The sequence below is a fragment of the Gopherus evgoodei genome, chromosome 11 (assembly GCF_007399415.2).
Source record: "Gopherus evgoodei ecotype Sinaloan lineage chromosome 11, rGopEvg1_v1.p, whole genome shotgun sequence".
NCBI classification, from domain to species: domain Eukaryota; kingdom Metazoa; phylum Chordata; order Testudines; family Testudinidae; genus Gopherus; species Gopherus evgoodei.
In genome coordinates, this window is record NC_044332.1 from 54,766,240 (window position 1) to 54,788,988 (window position 22,749).

General features: G+C 44.0%; 1 protein-coding gene across 1 annotated transcript in view; it reads right to left on the reverse strand.

The window, feature by feature from the left end:
* EPC2 (enhancer of polycomb homolog 2) overlaps window positions 1-22,749 on the reverse strand; it is a 103,876-nt gene that overhangs the window by 4,398 nt on the left and 76,729 nt on the right. The window contains exons 11-12 of the mRNA XM_030579777.1: window positions 9,530-9,666; window positions 6,976-7,135 (exon numbers count right to left, since the gene is read on the reverse strand). Of these exons, the coding sequence (XP_030435637.1) occupies window positions 6,976-7,135; window positions 9,530-9,666 (297 nt within the window). The remainder of the gene's footprint in view (window positions 1-6,975; window positions 7,136-9,529; window positions 9,667-22,749) is intronic.

Below are 22,749 nucleotides of genomic sequence, written 5' to 3' on the forward strand. Positions count from 1 at the left end.
TGAGATGGCTAGCTGGAATGTGAGCCAATTAATAGCATGTTCGGATGCAGGATGTCACCCAAGATGAAATTCTTTGGGAAGAGACCGGCATGCCTTTCATCCGGTCTGCCATCGCTACGAAGAGCTGAGGCGAACGTCGGAAGGGTCTGGTCCTCTCGATATAAAAGGCGAGAGCCCTGCGGACATCCAATGTATGCAGTTGTTCCCGACACGATGAGTGCGGCTTTGGGGAAAAAGACTGAGAGAAAGATGTCTTGATTGACATGAAAGGCAGACACCACCTTAGGGAGGAAAGGGGTGCGGTCGCAGCTGTACCTTGTCCTTGTGGAATACCATATACAGGGGATCCGCTGTCAAAGCCAGAAGCTCCGATACTCGTCTTCCCTAGGTGATAGTGACAAGGAAGGCTGTCTTCCAGGAGAGGTACAGCAGCGAGCAGGTGGCCAGAGGCTCAGAAGGGGCACCCATAAGCTTGGCTAGCACCAGGTTTAGATCCCAGGTAGGGGTCGGGCGTCTGACTTGAGGGTACAACTGCTCCAATCCCTTAAGGAACCTGGAAACTATGGGGTGAGAAAAGATTGAACTGCCACTTTCCACCGGGTGGAAGGCGGAAATAGCTGCCAAATGCACCTTTACATAAGAAACCGCCAGGCCCTGTTCTTTCAGGGACCATAGGTAATCCAAGACAGTGGGGACAGATACCTGTTCAGGGACTAAGTTACTCTGAGCGCACCAGTAGGAGAAATGCTTCCACTCGATGAGATATGTCATCCTCGTGGAAGGCTTCCTACTGCCCAAGAGCACCTGTTATACTGAGGCAGAGCAATGCAACTCAGACTGGCTCAACCACACAGCAGCCATGCCGTGAGATGAAGGAATTGCAGGTCCGAATGGTGAAGCCTGCCGAAGTCCTGTGTTATGAGGTCCGGCCAGAGTGGCAGGGGGATCGGGTCTGCCACTGAGAGGTCGAACAACAGGGTGTACCAATGCTGCCTTGGCCATGCTGGAGCAATGAGGATCAGGTGGACTCTGTCCCTGCGGAGCTTGAGTAGGACTCTGTGGACAAGCGGAAACGGTGGGAAGGCATAAAGTAGGTGCCTCTTCCACGGGATCAGGAATGCGTCTGAGAGGGAGCCCGGGGAGCGTCCTTGGAAGGAGCAGAACGCCTGGCATTTCCTGTTCACTAGAGAGGTCTATGTGGGGAAAGCTCCACCTCCGGAAAACAGAATGGATAATGTCCGGGCGTATCGACCACTCGTGAGACAGGAAGGACCTGCTCAGGTGATCTGCCAGAGTGTTCTGGACTCCTGGGAGAAAAGACGCTACCAAATCGATAGAGTGGGCTATGCAAAAGTCCCAAAGGAGAATGGCTTCTTGACAAAGGATGGAGGAGCGTGCTCCACTTTGCTTGTTTATGTAAAACATGGCCGTTGTGTTGTCCATGAACACTGATACACAACGGCCTTGTAGATGGTCCCGAAACACCTGGCATGCTAGACGGATTGCTCTCCGGACTGCTCTCAGCTCCCTCACGTTGATGTGCAGGGCCAGCTCTTGGGGCAACCAGAGGCCTTGGGTGTGAAGGCTCCCGAGGTGGGCACCCCAACCCAGAGATGACGTGTCTGTGGTTAGGGCCACTGAGGGTTGCGGCGGGTGCAATGGCATCCCTACGCAAACCAGAGAGGGGTCTAACCACCAAGTGAGGGAGTCGAGAACTTTCCTGGGGATAGTGAGCACCGAATCCAGACTGTCTCTGTGTGGACGGTATATTGAAGCAAGCCAGGTTTGGAAGGGACGGAGACCAAGCCTCGCATACTTGGTCATGAAGGTGCAGGAGGCCATGTGACCTACTAGGCTGAGGCAAGTGTGCACCGACGTTGTCGGAAAGGATTGAAGACTTCGAATTATCGAAGCCATCATTTGAAAACGCGACTGGGGGAGGCAGGCTCTGGCCAGATTGGAGTCCAGAACAGCTCCGATGAAATCTATTCTCTGCGTGGGTGTCAGAGTAGACTTCTCTGTGTTGATCATGAGGCCTAGGCTCCCGAAGAGGTCTCTGACGATGCACAGGTGCTGCGATACTTGTGACTGGGAAGTCCCTCGAATAAGCCAATCGTTGAGATATGGGTAGACGTGTACTCGATGACGCCAGAGGGAGGTAGCTACTACAGCCATGCATTTGGTGAAGACCCTTGGAGCTGTAGAAAGGCCAAAGGGAAGTACCATTAACTGAAAGTGTTGGCGGTTGACCACAAAACGGAGGTATCATCTGTGTGGTAGATAAATGGTGATGTGGAAATAAGCGTCGTTCATATCGAGGGTGGCATACCAGTCTCCCGGATCCAGGGATGGGATGATGGTCCCCAGGGATACCATGCGGAACTTCAGCTTTATCAATAATTTGTTGAGTTCTCACAGGTCTAGGATAGGTCGTAGACCTCCCTTTGCCTTGGGGATTAAGAAGTAATGGCAATAAAACCCCTTGCCCCTCATGTCTTCTGGCACCTCCTCTAGGGCTCCCAGTTTTAGAAGCGCCTGGACCTCTTGTAAGAGGATTTGCTCATTAGAGGGGTCCCTGAAGAGGGACGGGTAGGGAGGGTGGGGGGGATGGAAACAAACTGGAGGTGGTATCCCACTTCCACCATGCAAAGAACCCAACGATCTGAGGTTAGCTGGGACCAAGCAGGGAGGAAATGGGAGAGGCGGTTGAAAAAGGAGGGAGAAGGATCCAGTAGGATAACTGGTGGGCCGTCCTCGGGCATCCCATCAAAAGTTTTGCTTGGGCCCCGTTGGTGGTTTAAGAGGCACTTGACTTTGGGCTCCTTGAGGACCAAACTGCCTCCGCTGATTCCCCCTGCCACGCCTTCTGGTAGCGTCCTGACGCGGCCTAGACTGGTTGTAAGGGTGGTGTGGTTGGGGCCGGAAGGACCTTCGTTGGGTCACTGGCATGTGCATACCCAACGAGTGCATTATGACCCAGTTGTCTTTCAGACTTTGCAACCTGGGGTCGGTTTTGTCTGAGAAAAGGCCCTGGCCCTCAAAGGGTAAATCCTGAATGGTCTGTTGCAATTCAGGGGGAAGGCCTGAAGTCTGGAGCCAGGAGATACGCCTCATTGTCACTCCAGATGCCAGAGTTCTGGCAGCCGAGTCTGCTGCGTCCAAAGAGGCCTGGAGGAAGGTTCTTGCTACCTTTTTACCCTCTTCAAGCAGGGCCGTAAACTCTGGATGAGACTCCTAGGGAAGAAGCTCCGTAAACTTCCCCACGGACACCCACATATTAAAGTTATACCGACTTAGGAGCGCTTGTAGGTTTGCCATCCTAAGTTGGAGGCAGCCGAGTATATTTTGTGGCCTAGGAGGTCCATGCGTCTAGCCTCCTTCGCCTTAGGAGCTGATGCTTGCTGGCCATGACGCTCCCGTTCGTTCACCGATTGGACAACCAGAGAACAGGAATGTGAGTGGGTGTAGAGATATTCGTACCCCTTTGAGGGGACCATATATTTCCTCTCTACTCCCCTAGCTGTAGGTGGAATTGAAGCTGAGGATTGCCAAATGGCGTCTGCATTGGCTTGTATAGTGCGGATGAACAGGAGAGCCACTCTAGTGGGTGCATCAGCCAATAAGATGTCCACGACTGGGTCCTCTATTTCAGTGACCTCCTCCATCTGCAAGTTCATATTCTGGGCCACCTGCCTCAAGAGGTCTTGATGGGCTCTGAGATCGATTGGTGGAGGGCCTGAGGAGGATGTTCCTGCTACCGCCTCATCAGGTGAGGAGGAGGAGGAGAGGTCCAGGACCAACGGGTCCTGAGGTGGGTCGTGCACTTGAGGGGTGTCATCTGCATCAGGTGCAACCTCAGTGACTGCAGAGGGAATTGGAGCCTCGTCTGTGCCCATAGGGGGAGGGCAGCTCACTGTCGCCTCTGGTACCCGATGTTCTGACGGGGCCAAGCTTTGAGCCACTGATGGGGCACCTTGGGCCTGGTGGTATGCCTATGGTGTCCAGAAGGACCAGTGATGAGGCCCTTGTTTGTGGCTTTGTCCCTGTGGATATTGGCTGGGGACGTCAGATTCCTCCTCCTGATGGTAGGATGCATTGCCAGCCTGAGACGATACTGATGTGTGTCTCAAAGGCCACAGTGGTGCCGAGAGACCCTGGGAGGGCGCCACTCTCCTTGACGCTCGATCCCGGGGCGGTACCGGGGAGCAGTACCGGGAGCTATGGCGGTACCGCGAGCGAGACCTGGACCTTCTACCGTACCAGTGCCAGGAGGTCGACCAGGATCTCGAGTCCTTTTGCCTGGAGCGACTGTGGGATACACGGTACCAAGATCAGTGCTGAGAGCCAGATCAGTACTGGGAGTATTTGTCCGGAGAACAAGATGTTGAATGTTGCCGCGAGTGCGACTAGTACCGTGATGGAGAGCGGTGCCGGGACTGCGAGCGGCGCCAGGAGCGGGAACGATGTGATCGAGAACATCTGCGAGACCGTGATCTGGAATCACGTCTCTCTGGTGGACTGACTGAAGGAGGCCTTATGAGGGTCGGCTTGCCAATGGATTGAACAACCCGCACTGGTGGTGCCGGGGGTTGAGGACATATCGGCTCCGTCATAGCAATGAGCTCCCTTGCTGTAGAGAAGGTCTCCGGTGTAGAAGGGAGAACAAGCTCAACCACAGCCAGAGCCGGGGAACTGTCTGGCACTGGACTCAACGGCCCTTGTGGGACCGGAATCGACAGTGCCGTGCCAGGTGGAGCTGCAATCTGCAGTGCCGGCTTCGACGGTGCTGCAGCGGATGACGGTGCTTGACGAATCGTCTTAGACAAGTGCTCCTTCTGCGAGGCCGGAGTCGGAGCACTATGTCATTTCCCAGTCGGGGAAAGGGAGCAGTGCCGAGGAGTCAGTGCCAGTAGAGGTCGGTGCCGGGACTCCTTCTCGGTACCGGAGTGGCGCTCCTTATCGAGGCAGTCTGTTGGGCGCTCAGTACCGATGTTGCAGGACTAAGTGCCGACTCCATGAGGAGCTGCTTCAATCGAAAGTCCCACTCCTTCTTCGTCCTTGGTTTAAATGACTTGCAAATGCGGCACTTGTCAACAAGGTGGGATTCCCCTAGGCACTTGAGGCAGGAGTCGTGGGGATCCCCTATTGGCATCGGCTTCTGGCACGCTGAACACAGTTTGAATCCCGGTGCCTTGGGCATGGGCCTGCACCGGGGTGGAGGAAAGGGGCTAATCCCCAATCCCCACTTCAACTATATACACTAACTATGAATGGAAGTATTAACACTAACTATAACTACAAGAACTCGAACTATAAACACAGTAAAGAGCAAAGAACTACGAGAAGCTAGGGATGCGGAGACCAGCAAAGCCGCGCTCCACAGTTCCAATGACCGTCACGGGCGGTAAGAAGGAACTGAAGGGCCGTTGGGCTGACAGGGGTATATATCCTGCGCTATAGTGGAGCCACTTCAGGGGGTGACCCAGCCGACCCACTGAGTGTTGCTAGGAGCGCACACCTAATTGGAATCGATATGAGCAAGCACTCAAAGAAGAAATTGCAATTTCAGATACATTAGGGCTTTGCAGCTAGGTTCATGGTCTCTGGAAAAACTGCTCTAGTCTGTGCCAGTATGCACATTTAGGACCTATTCAGAAAAGAATTTAAGCACATACTTAACTTTGGGTACATACTTACATCAATGATGTCAATGGGATAAAGATAAATATATATATTCTATCCTGATTTGGGGCTACAGTACTAATTAAAGAATGAAATTTCGTAAGATCGTAGAACCAATTATGGATTTGAAAGTTTTAAACACCAACTCCCTCCCCATAAAACCATCCAGAAGATCACGAGACACTGAATAATGGCTGTGACAAAGTTCCTCCTCTATCTTGGTGGGTCCTGCGCTTATTGGCGGATTTGTTTGCCTCAGAGATTCACCATGTGGGTCTGGGAACAGCCCAGAGACCTTCCCCTCTAGTAGAACCCACAGTCCAGGTCAATTCCTCCTGTGTCTGATCAGGAGTTGGGAGGTCTAGGGGGAATCCAGGCCCGCCCTCTACTTCGGGTTCCAGCCCAGGGCCCTGCGGACTGCAGCTGTCTACAGTGCCTCCTGGAACAGCTGCGCCACAGCTACAACTCCCATGGCTACTTCCCCATGGCCTCCTCCCAACACCTTCTTTATCCTCACCACAGGATAACATTATCAGACACCACAGGACCTTTCTCCTGGTGTCTGATAATGTTTGTACCCTTCAATCCTCCAGCAATACGCCTTCCCACTCTCAGCTCCTAGTGCCTCTTGCTCCCAGCTCCTCGCATGCACGCTACAAACTGAAGTGAGGTCCTTTTTAAACTCAGGTGCCCTGATTATCCAGCCTGTCCTAATTGATTCTAGCAGTTTCCTTCTTAATTGGCTCCAGGTGTCCTAATTAGCCTGCTTGCCTCAATTGGTTCCAGCAAGTTCCTGCTTGTTCTGGAACTGCCCCTGTTACCTTACCCAGGAAAAGGGATCTACTTAATCTGGCACTAATATATCTGCCTTCTAACACTCTCCTGTATCCATCTGGTCTGACCCTGTCACATGGCATTTTAAAAATATTGTGTGAATAGAGTCATAGACTGCACCAATCATAACCAATCTGTACTTTACAAAGAGTTTATATTACTTTGAAAAGAAAATGGAAAAGTTACTGAATTAGTGTTCGTGATTTAAAGATAGGCTATTTTTGTTCTGAAGACGCTGTTAGATCTTCAACATTATCAAAATATAGTTTGTACTTTACTAACATATTAACATTAGAATAAGGCCAGGCCATTGTACAGAAATGTATAATTAAAAGAGTAATAATTAAAATCAGCACTGTTAGTTATTTATTCAACTCAAACATATTTTTAGACATTAGAAGTCCTTTGTTTAAAGATTCTGAACTCTCCATTAGATAGCTAACATTAAAAAATCATCACCTGAAGGCTGGACAACACCATTTATATTGTTGTGGCTGGTGTTCTGTTCCTTTGTTACCTCACTGCGACTGGGAGCAGGAGCACTGACCACTGCAGATGCAGCAAAGTGGGCGCTGGCTGAGTCAAGTGTTTTGGACATGCAGTCAGAGGTGCTTGAGCCCTATGGAATTAACCAAATAGTGTTTAGAATTCTGCTAGTACTAGCTGACAAAACACATTAAGACAATAACAACAGTATGTAGCTACTAGTGAATTAAGGGGAAGCATCTTTTAAACCAACATTATAACATGATATATTTAAGGTAATTAATCTAGTTTTATGCATCCCTCCCAACAATGGTCGACCTAGACAATTACAAAGAAAGTTGACAAGCTGCATGGGGAGCTTCTTCAATTTTCAGCTGCAAAAGGTCTCATTAAACTGATACACATCAAATATATAGTGTTTGTCAAGTCTTTTGTATCACAGACTTTGGAAGGCTTTTGAAATCCTGAAGGTTTTATTTATTTATTTTACGTATATACACTAGTGTCTAGGCAAGGTCCAAAACATCATTCTGTCAGGGATTAATTTGACTTATAGGGACCTTGCCTACTGAGTTTTGGCAGAATGTTTCTTCTACTAATCCAGCCACCTTGGAGACATGATAAGTACTAATATTTATTTTTTCAGCACTTGCTATCTACCCTTTGATACAGTACCCTATTGGTTGTATATTGCAGGGGTTCTCAACCTTTTTCTTTCTGAGGTCTCCCCCACAAACACACACCATGCTATAAAAACTGCATGGCCCACCTCTGCCACAATCGTTTTTCTGCATATAAAAGCCAGGACTGGCATTACGGGGTAGCAAGCAGGGTAACTGCCGAGAGCCCCATGTCACAGGAGGCCCCACAAAGCTAAGTGGCTCTGGATTCAGCTTCAGCCCCAGGTGGCAGGCTTCAGGGCCCTGGGCTTCAGCTTTCTGCCCTGGGCCCCAGCAAGTCTAATGCTGACCCTGCTTGGTGCCCCAGACCACTAGTTGAGAACTATTGGTATATGGCTGCATATTTAATACACTAACTTTTCAATATCTAAACCATCAAATATCATTTTCTCCTCCTAATTAGAATCACCATTCCATATTTTATGGAAATAGACCCAAAAAACCACTTTGCAACCAATAATATATACAGGAAAATTATGATGAATAAATACAGAAATTGGTTGGGGGGGGGGAGAAAGGAACACTAGTGTTCATGTATACACTGCTCACAATATAAGGAAAAGGTTTTTCGAGTAATGTTTAAAAAGATTTTTGATTTTATAAATATATTTTTCTTATTAATTAGCAAAATACTAGCTATGTAAACCTGACAGTAAGTGCATCCTTTGCCCACACTAGATATTATATTGGAAAAATTAAATTCTCACCAAAAAAAAAATCAGAACATAAACACATTTAAAAGCTGTTTTTAACTCAGTAACTACCAAAGAGCTAAGCTGTGCCACTCTTAATCACATCACCCTACTCCAAAATTATTCACACTGATGTCAACTAGACTATTCACACAGTAAGGTACGACTCAATGACAGTACAAGTGGCAAATTCTAACCCTAAACAAAGTGTATTTAATTTCTAAGAAATTTAAATATGAAAAAGAGAACAGATCATTGTGCAGGCAGTAAGGCATCAAACATTTTCATATTCTCATACAGGAATACTTGTTAAGCAAATTTGCTTTAAAGTCCAGTTTTGTTGTGTTTGGGGGTTTTTTTTGCTTTCAAAAGGAAATAAGACAATACCCAAGACCAACAGAAATGCTTGTTAGAGACAGTGTAACAATATTTTTCTCTAATAAAAAAAATCCTCAGCAATATTTGCAATCCAAATAGTGCAGCATTGTGCATGAAACCCTGAATGAAATTGGCAAACTGACAAAACAAAGTGAAACTGGCTATTCTGTTTCTGTTGCCTAAGCCTTAAAAGTAAAACAAACAAAAAAATAGTAAAGAGTCCTGTGGCACCTTATAGACTAACAGACATATTGGAACATAAGCTTTCATGGGTGAATACCCACTTCGCCAGACACGTGGGTATTCACCCACGAATGCTCATGCTCCAATATGTCTGTTAGTCTATAAGGTGCCACAGGACTCTTTGATGCTTTTTACAGAGCCAGACTAACATGGCTACCCCTCTGATAAAAATAGTGAAACTATATTTTAAAAACCATTTGCAACATAAGTAAGAACATTCATACTTTCAAAATATGCACTCATTTAGCAGTGTCCCTTCAAAGTTCGTAAGAAATACCACATTCTGAATTACAAGAAAAAATAAAATCAAAAAAATTATGGTAGGTAGAGAGTTGCTGAGTTTTCCAAAACCACACAGAGAAATTTAAATTATTTTGACCAAAATTCTTTTAAACGCATTTCACACAATCAGTACATTAACAAAAGGTTATCTTAACTTGTGACAAAGACTTAACAAAAAGTGAGCAAGCAGGAGGGGAAACCTACTGTGGAAGACGATCTTGGCACATCAAAAAGATTTTAAAGGAATATTACCTGTGCTTTTGGATGCGTCTGTTGTGAGGAATGCTGAGACTGCTGTTTCTGCTGAAGCTGAGCAAGTTGCTGTCTTTGCATTTGAACTAATTGCTGTTGATGTGTCTGAAACTGCTCCTCTGTGATACCCCCTGTTACTGTGGCAAAGAAAAACAAAGCCAGAGTTTCACATACTTGAAGAAAAGAAACATTTCTAGAACAAAAGTGAAGTACAAAGCAAACTGACATGGGACAATGAAATGCGAAAACAAGAAGCATGAAAGGAGGGTACTGAACACATGCAGAGACCTCAATATATCTATGTCTGTAAAGGTGAACCCACCAGTGTAAATGTGTATCACTGGCCAATTCCCTTTGAGTATAAAGTCACCTATGAAAAGGGTCTCATAGTTCAGAAACAACAGCTTCTTACTAGCACTGAAAAGTGCTTTCAATGTGTTTCTTCTCAGTAGCTATGGCTGTTGTAAACGGTAGGCTATTTTTTGGTAGGCAAGTTAAACTGAAACTATGTCATAGCCACACCCACTAAGTGACATCCTTTATGAAGTTACACTATTTCCCAAACAATGGAACCATAAAGACATTTTTCTCCTAGCTTCTGGGAAATGAGGAAGGTCTCTCATATCATGGCTGGGACAGGGGAATGGCTAATTCACTTTTCTTTCACTATAACCACTCTCAGCTACTACCCTCTATAGTAGCCTCCTTCTACCTTTCTTCCCTCTGAGATGTGGGGATGTGTTCAGAAGGAGAGCACCTGGTAGTTCCAGCACCACCTAGAATTTGTGCTATGTGATCAGATCTCCATGCTATCAATATGTACTAGGCAATGTGAGTGAAGCACCATTCAGTGCACTTAAGCAGCAGGTTCAGAGGTGTACCAAAATCTTGAAGACCAAGGAACTGGAATACGATGAGAAAAACTGGATCCCCAGGTCTAAAATCTTGTATATGGCTCCAATAATTTCATGAAGGAACACAGGCAGTGTTTAAGGTTAATAAGCAATTTCTATCCTCTGATTTTTGAACTGCTCCTGTTATTCCATCCCCTCTTGTTTTTTTTTAAAGAGTGTTGATGGAGGACTTGAGCAGCTTTTTCTGCAACTATTACATCAAGGCCTCATTAATTGGGGGGGAGGAGAGATTTCAAGTGAGATTAAAGAGTTTGCTGACTAGTAAGAAACACATTGAGGCAAATCTGAAGGGTATCACCTTCTCACAGGGCATTAGGAAGGGAAGTGCTGTGTGCCCCAATTTCCATATCTACAAAATGGGGGTGGTGGTGGCTATCTTTTTATAAAGTGCTTTGAGATGAGTGGGTGAAAACTGCTAGAAAAATAACTACAACTCCCCACATGCTGTTGAATAAAGGCAAGGTGCAGGCTGTCACTATTCCTGAGGTTTTGATGTAGCCATAGGAATAATAATTAACCCAGTGAACAGTTTCAACCAGGGAGACAAAACAGTTATAAAGGCCATCACCACCCCACTGATTTACTTTCCCCACTGGCTGCTACGAGAGCTGCTACCTGTGTACTCATTCAGCCACAAAAGCAAATAAAGGTGACATTCCTTATGTTGATCCCATAGTGGGAAAGGATATGTCTGTCAAGACAGACAGCACCAGCACTGGCCCAGGCTCAGCACAATACAACAAAATGTCATTAATTCCCAATTTAATGAACTCCAAACCTGAAAGTAAAATTTTAGCACAGGATTACATTAGTGAAGTGAAAGACTGAAGAGGTGCTATTGTACTACAATGCCCACTGACGCGACATAATTGTTAGAAAATCTTAGTGCTTCGGAAAGGTTGTCAGTTTTCTTGTAGTTACCATAACGAAAATAGCAGTAGCCCTATGTTATAAAAAATGAATTGAAATGACCATAATTAATATCAAGCTTTTACATCATACCACCTTTTCACAAGGAGAAAAAACCTCCAATGAGTCTGTTGGGGGAACATATCTTACATTTGTAAAGGAATGGACTTTAATTCTCTTCCATATCCAATTACTGTATATGATCCTATGGCAACAACTATTGTCTACTATATTCTCTGAAGACTCATGTAAACAGCTGCAACATACAAGCACATTATCAACCAGAAAGCTCTATTAACCAGCATTTCTGACATCTCCCAATACAAATCTTCAGCCTAGTAACTGGGACTAGTATACTGCCCAGGAGGTTATGCAATTGCACATTCTGCATTCTACTTTTATGCAAAAGAGGCAGAAGACAAGTAAGCAAGTGGATATCAGGGATTTATTCAAAAAAGCAGCTTCCAGAGTGTGTCATTGGGTCATTACAGATTCAGCCCAATATCCTACACCTTCTACAGCTACAATAATAATTGATAATGATGACCATGAGGCACTGCACAATCCTGAAGTGCCTTCTGAATCAAAGATTAACTTATGTTCAGTATAGTTTCAGCGTTAAGTGTATTTTTAATGATCTGGGCATACACCATGCACTGCCCAGTGATATGTAGTGTCATAAGATAACCTACTGTATAGAAAACTTTACCTGTACACACTTAAGTGCTTCAAGAAACCAACCACTCTGCAGTGCAGTACTACTAGTGGATTTGTGAGTACCTGTATACTATTATATACTTCATTCAACTGATTCTAATTCTTTGAAAATTGGTATTCCGTTGGTAAGCATAACTCTTAGTTAACCAGAATTTTTGATTAAACAGCACCCTCTAATCTCTGAACATGCCAGGTGACAAAGCTTTTACTGTGTGAATCTGCTTTGAACTGAAAGTTTTAAGCATTTCATCTGAAACAGTGTTTCAATGCCAAGATATTTTTCTTCAAACCATAATAAGCAGAATTCAACACTCTGAAGGAAATAAAGCATACCAAAAGCTTAAAAAAAAAATGTAGGAAACATTGGTGTTTAAAGCAAAACTGAAAAGGTCAATACAGAATTATAGATATGGGTGGGAAAGGGAGAGAAATAGGGCAAAACAAACTCTCCCCTATTTCTCCTTCCTGTGCGAAACACACATATAAACTGAAGATCATTCAAAAGAAGTCAGAGACCAGAATCAAAACTATGGTTGCAGTAATAACCACATCAGAATTAACACTGCGTGAAGTGCATGTAGACTACTAGCTATTCCTATGATAAAGCAAAACGATGCAAGACTCTATTTATTCTTGGTTATTTACTGGTTCATAGCTATGACAAATATACCAACCACCAACTGTGTTACCCTTATCTGTTGTTTCCCATAACTAATTTAGACAGAATCCTTATTTCCTCAACCAAATTAATTTAAAATATTGTTAACTACTTAATGCTACCTGGATTTTATTCAGTCACAGAATTAAGTTCTTTTAGGTGCTGACGAAGAGCGGCTTCGATATCCAAAATTCCTGTTCACTAAACCTTGCAGCATCTCATTCTCAACTATAATTACATATACTCAATGGTATTGCAACCCCAAATTATATCTAGAATCTACAGGAATAGTATCTGCTGACTGAAAAAACACCATGCTAACAATTAAAATATTAACCATTCTACACTTTCAGTGTTGGCTCTAGTTCATCTGCTACTTACATTTTAGGTAAGCAATGGAAGGAGGACTCTAGTTACAGTCAAGTCAGACCATATTCAGAAACCAACATACAAATATTTTCTCACAGCACTCTAATTAAATGGGCTTCCAACATCCCAAGAAAACAGACTTTTCGAGTTAGGTACTAGTGCAATAGTAATTGTTGATGTATTGTTTAGAGGGATGCTGCAGGAAACAGCTGAAACAGGACTAGACACGAGCAGAATAGTTCATTCTGACTAGTCTCTCTTACTACTCACTTTCAAAACACAGATGTTGGATCATCAGACAGTAGGTTTGTTTTTTTTTTAAACCAAGATTTTCTTTACATTTACTCCTAATGGCGCTAATCTGAGTAAGCAAGCAAAATAAATCTTTAGCCAGCTTATTTAATTTTCCCTAGAATGAAATAAGACACCTGTAGTTAAAATATGAGTACTGATGGTCACAATTAAATCTTGTTAAATTTGCTACACAAAATATTACCCATTTCACAGCAAAATCCTTTTCAAAGTACGTGTTGTGTGTGTGTGTCTGTGGTTTAAAAATAAAGTTCCTGATTAATCTATAGGCATACACTTTATTGAGCTATGCAACCTTTTATAAAGATTGCTAAATCTGACTCAGGTATTCCAGTATACCACTTTCTTATGTTTATTTTTTTTATTTGTAAAAGTGTCTCTATTAGTTTACATCCACACGTACACTCTTAAAACACATTAATAAAGAAAATTAATTCAATTATACATCCATAGACATTGCGGTTAGCTTTTTGGTGGTTTACCAGCCTTTCCAACATGGTTTAAAAAAAAAAAAACAACCGTCTACAGTGGTAGTTTATGTTTTTATTTCTGCATGGTTTCTTTTCTCTTTGATTTCCTAAATTCCATACCTTGACTGAATTACCGTTGAAAAGGTATACACAATAGGTTCAGTCAGTGAACAAAACTTTGTGTGAGAAACAACCACCTCACAAGAGTCTTCTAAAGTTAGCATAAACAAGGACAGTAAGGCCCAGTAAGGCACTGGGAAGATAAACCTATTGTTTTGTTCTTAAAATTTAGTAGGGTATGATTGTTATTGCCTGATTTTTAAAAAAAAATAAACCTAAATATGATGCATAGTCATTTATAATACCTACTTAATTATAATTTATTTTTATTATATGTATTTCAGTAACTCAGACTCCAATCAAGAAACAGAGGTGCATCTTGCTAGACACTGTACATACATGTTGTAAAAGACAGTCCCTGCCCCAGAAAGCTCACAAATTAATTAAGTGTGACCCATATATCAGTTGCACAAATATTTCCAGACAGATTTTTTAATTATGTCAATTTATGTAGGAGACTACAGAACCTAGGATTTTAGTAACAACCACCATTCTTAACTATGTCACTGGTATGAATCCTGGCAACATCCGTACCTATCACCTAATGACTTTTTAGTGGTCAATCTGAAATTAGCTGGTCGTCTTAATTTGATGTTCACATCAAAAGTCATCATCTTTGGTATCCTTGTCAATCTTAGAGTCCAAGTACTGAATGATTTTGCATCGTCACTCTCCACATCATGGTTAAAGCAAATTAAGGGGAAATGTGGAAGTCTGCAAAGTTTTAAAGATTCCATTGTCTGAGGATTTTAACCTGTAGTGTTGCTATCTATTTTAGGATTTTCTAGCACTGCCATCATGGTAGCATTTGAATGCACATATAAATTAAATGTGCAGAGAAAGGTCCACAGTGAAATTAATGGAATCTTCTGCTCTTCTCCCTTCCTCAGTAGTAATAATCTCTGCATTAGAGAATGTTATATATCATTCCTGCTATGGTGAGAAAGCTTATCATTATCTAATAAGAGGATTTTTCAGATTGCCCCAAAGATGGGTAGACTTTTCATTAGTCTAACTGCTTCATTCCACAGCCAAATCACTCATATGAGTGTGCTTATCTATGACTCTTACATCATCCATTAGAATCACTGTCCCAGAGAAACACAACTAGTGGGAAGGTGGAGGGGGGTAAGAGATGGATTGCAGTGTAGTTACTGATGTTCACTGAGCCCTCGTAATTTTAAAGATCAGGCCCAAGGAACTTGAACTAGCAATAAAAGTGGACTGGGAGCCAAGAACAACCTGCTCTGTCCTGTTCAAGAGGTGGACTGCTATAATATGCATAAACTAAAGCCTTTGCATGGCTTCCACCTTCAGCTCCACAAATAAGAACTTGTAGTTCACCATACATTTATCATCCCTAGACTGGATGGTTGTCTCATAGTATCTACCTTCACATACCTATTTCTGTTACCCTCATTCAAACATTTCTTCCAATTGTCTATTATACCAACACTGTTGTATCTTGCCTGAAAGTAGACTAAGTTCTTCAGGGCAAAGGTTGTCTTTCAACATAGGCCTGCACAGCACTGAGCACAACCAGACCTCTGGATGCTACAGTGATCATAAACGACAATGGAAACTGCAGGAAGTGGTCACGTTTCCTAGCAAACTTGAGGTAGAAGATATTTGTCACCAGCAATGTAACCTAATTGTCTAGGCTTAGCGATGGGTCCAGAAGGGCCATGAAAGTTTGCACCACTTTGATCTGAAGGGGCAGACTCCTTCTGTGGAAAACATCTATGCTAATTCTTCAAACCACTTCCCCCTTTCCAACTGACATAACACGAGAAAGAAAGAAAAAATTAGTTTGAACCACTGTTCTTTATTCATATGCTGATCAGGCACTTTTTACAAGCACTAGATTCACATATTTATTCTTTTAAAATCAAGTGCTTAGGAACAGACACCCCTTCTTCACATATTTGTAAAGTAGCTAGAACATTTTGGGCACCATTGTAATACAAATAAAGCAATGTTATTAATAAAGCAATAATATTAATAAATAAAATTGTAAGTACAAGGCAGGAGCTATTTTACAAATTTCTTATGCACTGAAGATCACAGCAGGTAACCTTAACACTTATTTTCAGTTACGACAATAACCTTTCCAAAAATGGATCTTTACTGGTACTTCATTGTCAGCTCTTTAAAGGCAGGTTTATGGTGCAAGTTAAACTCATGCCGTCACACCAACTTGGCTGACAATTATCTCCTGAATAGAACCATGAGGTCCCTGTACACAATACTGATTGTAAATATGTGGTTTTATTTTTAAAATTCATATATTAGTAATTCTTGTAATTTTATAGATCTAAAATAAATAAATCAAGTGCCTACTTCTGCGCGCTATCCATTGCGCAATTAAAAATACCATCAGAAACATATTAGGTCAAATGTTTTTTAAAAAATTAGACTCCAGATTTGCTACATTGCAAATTCAGCAAATGTTATTTGGCAAGTGACAACTGAGAGGTTAAAAAAAAATTCTACATATCACAAGCTGATGTTTCATTTTTAACAACAAGCGCAAGTAGTCTTCATCCTTGTCTACACTTGGGTTTTTTACACCAGCATAAATGTATGGGTGTAAACCCGTTGTGTAGACACAATGCTCTGGTGTCACAATTAACTTGTAATAGCTGTTTCTTTTTCTTTTATACTGTGCTGTCTCCTCCTCATTAGCAGTAAATCATTCTTCTGTTATCTATCAAATTAAGGGTCCAATCCTACACTGTGTACTACACTTAGTAGTAAGGGATTGCAGAACTGGGTTCTTACATTTTAAAAGTTATTCAGACCAGGACTATCTGGTTTTAAAAGTCTCACGTGCCAAGAAAGCCTGTGACACTTTCAATACATACAAAAGTTGTATTAGTACAATGTTAAAGTTGCAGTGTTTAATTTATGAAGTCAGAAAATGTAAAAGTTAAGGTTCCTACAGCAACTTTAACTGGGTTGCATTGTACATATGTATGGTCTTTTCAGAGAGAGAAAGCAAAAAGCTTTGTGGTTTATCCTAAGCTTCCATAATTAAAGGTTATTTCATATCTGCATAAGGAAAAGAACATTTTACAAAAATATAACTAATCTTTGTACACTTAAGTGATAAATAAAATGGAATTTAGATCTAAAAACACTGTCACAGGTAATGCTGTGTATACAATCTTGTATTACAACTATAAAACATTAAATATGAAATTTAGAACATTCGATAAATATATTAACAATAAATCTTAAAATTGCAAGTACATAAGAATTCTCATCGCTTTCATCTTTAGAGAAAATAATTTGTTTCATAAGTATTTGGCAAATAATAAACTTTTAAAATAAAGAAATCCTTCAGCTGTAGTTATTATATGCACAAACTGGAGATTAAGTCCTAATTTTGAAGTTGCTATAATTTACATATAAAAGACAACAGACAGATACTAGGGGAATACATGGAAACAATGAGCCAATGCTGTTCAGCATGACAGGCAGTGGTTTCAGAACACCAGCAGCGTACATCAAGATTTGCGTAAACATCATGGCAAAAGAAGTTTTAAATAGGGATTTGAAGGAGGATAATGGAATAGCTTTGCAAATGTTTATCTATAGGCATACACTTTATTGGGCTATGCCTATAGATCAGGCCTGCACAACATGTGGCCCGCATGAGCTCACTGTGCAGCCTGCAGGAGGAGAGTAGGCAAGCAGCGGGGTGGGGCAAGCCAACGGCCGGCTGGCTGGCCAGCCGGCAGGGTGCTGAAGAGGCCAGGGCAGGCTGCGGAGTGAGGGTCAGCCAGCAGCAGGGAGCAGGGGCAGCAGAAGGCAAGCAGCCAGCGGCAGGCAGGCAGGCGATCTGGCGGTGGGGGGAGCAGGTGAGCCGGATACAGACAGGCAGGTGAGCCGGCAGCAGCTGGGGGGTGGGGAAGATGCGCTGAGGAGGCAAGCCGAGGGGATGGGGGGATGACAAGCCGAGTGGGCGGGCAGTGGCAGGTGAACTGGTGACAGGGGAGAGGGGACTGAGGAGCCGGGCAGGCAGTGGCGAGGGAGCAGGTGAGCCGGCAGCGCAGGGGGGAATGGGGGGGATGACAATCTGAGTGGACGGGCAGTGGCAGGGGGAAGGTGAGCCGGGGGAGGGGGGCTGAGGAGGCAAGTGGGTGGCAGGGGGTGAGGAAGCGAGCCAGGGTAGGGTGGGAGGATGATGAGCCGAGCAGGCGGGTAGTGGCGGAGGGGGCTTTATACTGGCGGGGCGGAAGTGGCGAGCGGCGAGTCAGTGGCTGACCGGTTCTACTGATCTCTCTCATAAAAATTGGTCCTTTAAGCTGCCTTTCTCTGGGCTGGGGGTTGTCCCAATGCTGCAAAGAGAGTGTTCCCAAAGGAAGGTGCTTGCTTCTAACTCCCTAGGCCCTCAGTATGTCAGCTCTTCTCTAGTCAGCCCACTTGACAAGTTTGATTGTCCTTGGTCTGGCTCCCATCCCCTCTCCAAGGATTATGGCTGTCTGGAGGTACTGGCCTTTCACACCTTCCTCAGTCACACCTTTTATTCATTCAACAGGGCAACTGATTACAAAGTGGGGGAAAGATCTTATTCTAGTGCTAGCAGAAAGACATTTTTCTTTTACCTTAATTATACTACCTTAGGGGCCCGCAATAACGTATTGCCAAGGTTCAATACCGCTGTTTCGGCGGGGCAGCGCTGGGGAAGGAGAGTTTGTTTCCACAGGGTGGGCAGCGCTGGGGCGGGGGGGTTGTTTCGGGAGGTCTGGGCGGCACTGGGATGGGAGTGTTTCAGTGGGGAGCGGGGGGTTTCTGCCCTCAGCTGTTTTCTTTGGAGTAATATGGTCCTCGCCACTTTATGAGTTGTGCAAGCCTGCTATAGATGGAGAACTCCTCCCAAGCATGAGGGGCAACATGAGAGAGCATGAAAGTGCTTGTTTGAAAATTTAATAAATGGAGACTGACACAACTGGCAGACTGGAGGCGATAGTCTCAACATTTTGATACTGAATGGAAGGTAGGGTGAGGTTAGGCTGTGAAGAGCTGTGAAAGAAGACAAGCAGCTTTTCTTTGAGCAAATAAAAGAGAGCTGGGGTAGTTGAGGAATTTAAAATAGGTGACATGGTTAAAGCAATGGGCTCAGGGAACAATCTGTGCAGCAGCATTCTGAATGGACATGAGCAAGCAGGACTGCATTTGTCAAGGTCACAGAAAAGGATGTTGCAATAATTGAGATGAGAGCCTAAACAGGAATTCTGACTGTGTGGATGGAGAGGAATGGTCATATCTTAAGAGAGTTATGCAGAAAGAATCTGCAAGACTTAAGACTATGGCTACATGACCACAAGTGTCAGCAAAACGTATGTCATTCAGGCGTGTGAAAAAACACACACACACCCCGAGTGATATAAGTTTCGCCGACTTAAGTAGTAGTGTGCACACCGCTGTGTTGGCTGGAGAGCTTCTCCTGTGGACATAGCTATCACTGCTCGTTGAGGTGGTTGTATTATGTTGATGGGAGAACTCTCTCCAGTCAGCAAAGAAAGGTTATACAAGCTGTGCCACAGTAAGATCACTAATACAGACATGGCCTTAGTCTGGATGTGATAACCTAGAGAGAAGTCAGAGCTGAAGATGACATTCAGGCCCAATGGTGGTAGCGTTGCCCAGAATGATCAAAAGAGGAAGCGGAGGAAAGGTCAAGTGCTGTGTTTTAGCCACACTGTACACGAGCTGACAATTAGACACCCAGGAAAAAATGTCAGAGTGGGGCCAAGATTTTAGTTTAGATAGAAGAAAACTGATTTAGAGAAAAGAGGTAGATCGATGAATCATCAGTGTAGAAATAATTGTTGAATTTATCCTTGTGGATGAGATTACTCAGAGATACAAATGAGAAGGGGACCAAGGACTAAGCCCTTTGGAACTCCCTCAGAAAGTTGAAAGGTGGCATGCTGAAGAAGTGATTACAGAGGAAGGAGCAGAACTAGGAAAGGACAGTCATGAATAAGGTTGGACAAGATTGAGCACAGTTGGTGTTGAAGGCTGTTGACAGGTCAACAAGAATGCAGATGGAGTACTGTTTCTAAGGTTGACTAGGAAGACTTTGGTAAGAGCGGTTTCAGTGGAGTGCAAGGGATAGAAGCCAGACTAGAAAGGGTCTAGGATGGACTTGGAGAAGAGGAACTCCAGAAAGCAATTACAGACAGTGCATTCAATGAGCTTAGAGATGGAGTATTTGCTGGAGAAGCAAGTAAGATCACAGGTGGGATTTTTTTTGTTTGTTTTGCTTATTTTTTTAAAGATGGAACAGACTAACGCATACTTGTATTGTGAGGGGAAAGGGCCAGACGAGAGTGGAGAATAGTAAGTGAGAGGATAAGAATGGGTGCAAGGGAGATCAGGAGGTGGCCTGGAGTCACTGGGGCAAGTGGAGGGGTTAAAGGAGAACAACAGATGAGAAACTTCTGCATCTGTGACAGTGGAGAAGGAAAAGAGTTGGGGTGGGTGAAGGAAAGGTGAGGGGAGAGGGAAGGCCATTTGGTCAATTTTCTCTTGGAAGAAATTGGTGAAGTGGATGATGGGGATGAGTTAGGGCTGATCTTGTAATGAGAGTTAAAAGTGGAGGACAGTGATGCAAGGAGAGCAGCGTAGTAAATGGCCCTTTAATGAGTGAGACAACTGGCAAGAGGTGCAGGTCAAATGAAGAGTTGAGGCCAAGGAAATATGCAGTTAAGGTGTCGGATGGGTCATGAATGTGGAAGCTGAATATGAGGAGATGTGGGAGACTGTGAAGAGAGTAAGAGAGAGAGACAAAAGTCAAAATGAGAGGGAAAGTGATGGGGAAGAGTTAGGTGAATGGTAGTTGTCAACAACTTGGAAGGGGAAGAGAGACGACAGTCAGATGCAGAGCTATCTGAACAAGGAGAAAGAATGGGAAGAGGGAAATGTTGGAAGCAGCCAACACCCTCCCCTCAGTCTGATCTAATGTGGAGAACATGAGACAAGAAGCCTCCGTAAGAAAGGGCAGCTGCAGAGGCAGCTTCAGCCAAAGAAATCCAGATCTCTGGAAGAGCTATGAGCTGGAAGAGTGAAATGTGACTAGACTGTGATCTTAATAAAGATGAAGTGGTTGTTCCAAAGAAAGCAAGAAAAAGGGATAGGGGGAGAAAAGAGATGGGTATGAAGTTAGGAATGGTGACATAAAAGGGGAAAGGTGATGACAGCAATGTGTGTAGGATGTGGAGAGAGTGGGCATGGAGGGAGGACCAAAATTAGGGTAAATGTTACCAGAGGTGAGGAGGATGTGGGCCCTGGATTTGAGCTGGTGGGAAGTGGGGGGAGATTGGGATGGAAAGAGGAAGAAAAGGTAGCAGGCAGAGCTAGTTGAATTAGAGATGAGTGGCAGATGGACAAGATTACAAACGTTTTCTCCTGGCCCCGGGGCCAAGCCCTTGCCATCTGGGAAGGGTCCCCTGCTTTGTGCAAAGCTTCCCAATGCAGAGTCGCAGCTGATGGTGAGGGGGCCACTCTAGGCTATTTAACTACCATCAGCAGGTCAACACAGAGCAACCTGCTGATGGTAGTTAAATAACCTAGAGTGGCCCCCTCACCATCAGCTGCGACTCTGCATTGGGAAGCTTTGCACAAAGCAGGGGACCCTTCCCAGATGGCAAGGGCTTGGCCCCGGGGCCAGGAGAAAACGTTTGTAATCTTGTCCATCTGCCACTCATCTCTAATTCAACTAGCTCTGCCTGCTACCTTTTCTTCCTCTCTCCATCTGATAACGATATATTTCTGAAAAAGACAGAAGATGCTGCCAGTGTCTTGATGGAGTATGCCTTAATGTTTGGAGATAACAGGTGGAGATACAGTGTATGATTCAATTAGGTGAGATGGCTTGGCTTTTCAACAAGCCTGACACAGCCACAAAGAGGCAGGGAGACTGTCTGAAAGGTAATAAAGCAAGGCTCTGGAAACATCCAAAGTAATCAGCTTCTTCCCTCCCATCGAGGGTAGTATCAGGAAGAAGACTAGCAGGTTGATTGAAGTGAAACAACAAGATTACCTTAGGGATGAGTTTAGGGTGCAGATACAAGGAGATCCAGACACAAGAGTTTAGCGCTTGCTGACCCTCCACACTGAGGTAATAGCTCCCAGAAAGCACATCTTAAGGGCAAGGTGATGATGCAGCTATCTGATAACAGCTTGAATGGAGGTTCCATGGGTTTCAGGAGAATGGTGTTAAGATCCCATGCAGGAGTCAGGTTTCTAACACGTGGGTATGTATGCAGGAGGTCCTTGAAGAATCTGGATACTGTTGGATGACTGAAGACCAAGTATGACTGCATCAGAGTGTGACATGTTGATACTGCTGCAAGGTGGACTTTGCGAGAACTAAGAATCAATCCAGCCTGTTTCAAGTGTGGCATGTAGTCAACGATTTCTGGCATTAACTGGAATTAATTTATGCTGGATTCCCCATAGGAGAACTATTTCCATTTGGAGGGGTGGATTTTCTGGTAGACGATTTCCAACTTTGTATGGGGTTTTCTTGAACCTGTCAAAAACAGTCTCTGTCAATAGAGCTCAACCAGCCTATATCAAAGCTGCCACATGCAACAACTATAGGGCTGGGTGCAATATTTGATAGTGGTTCTAAGATATCTGGCACATGAGATAGTTAGTCCAGTAGTGAGCATTTTTAATACCTCTATCTACTTGATGGTAGCACCATGTGCCTGAAGGATAGCTAACGTCATACCT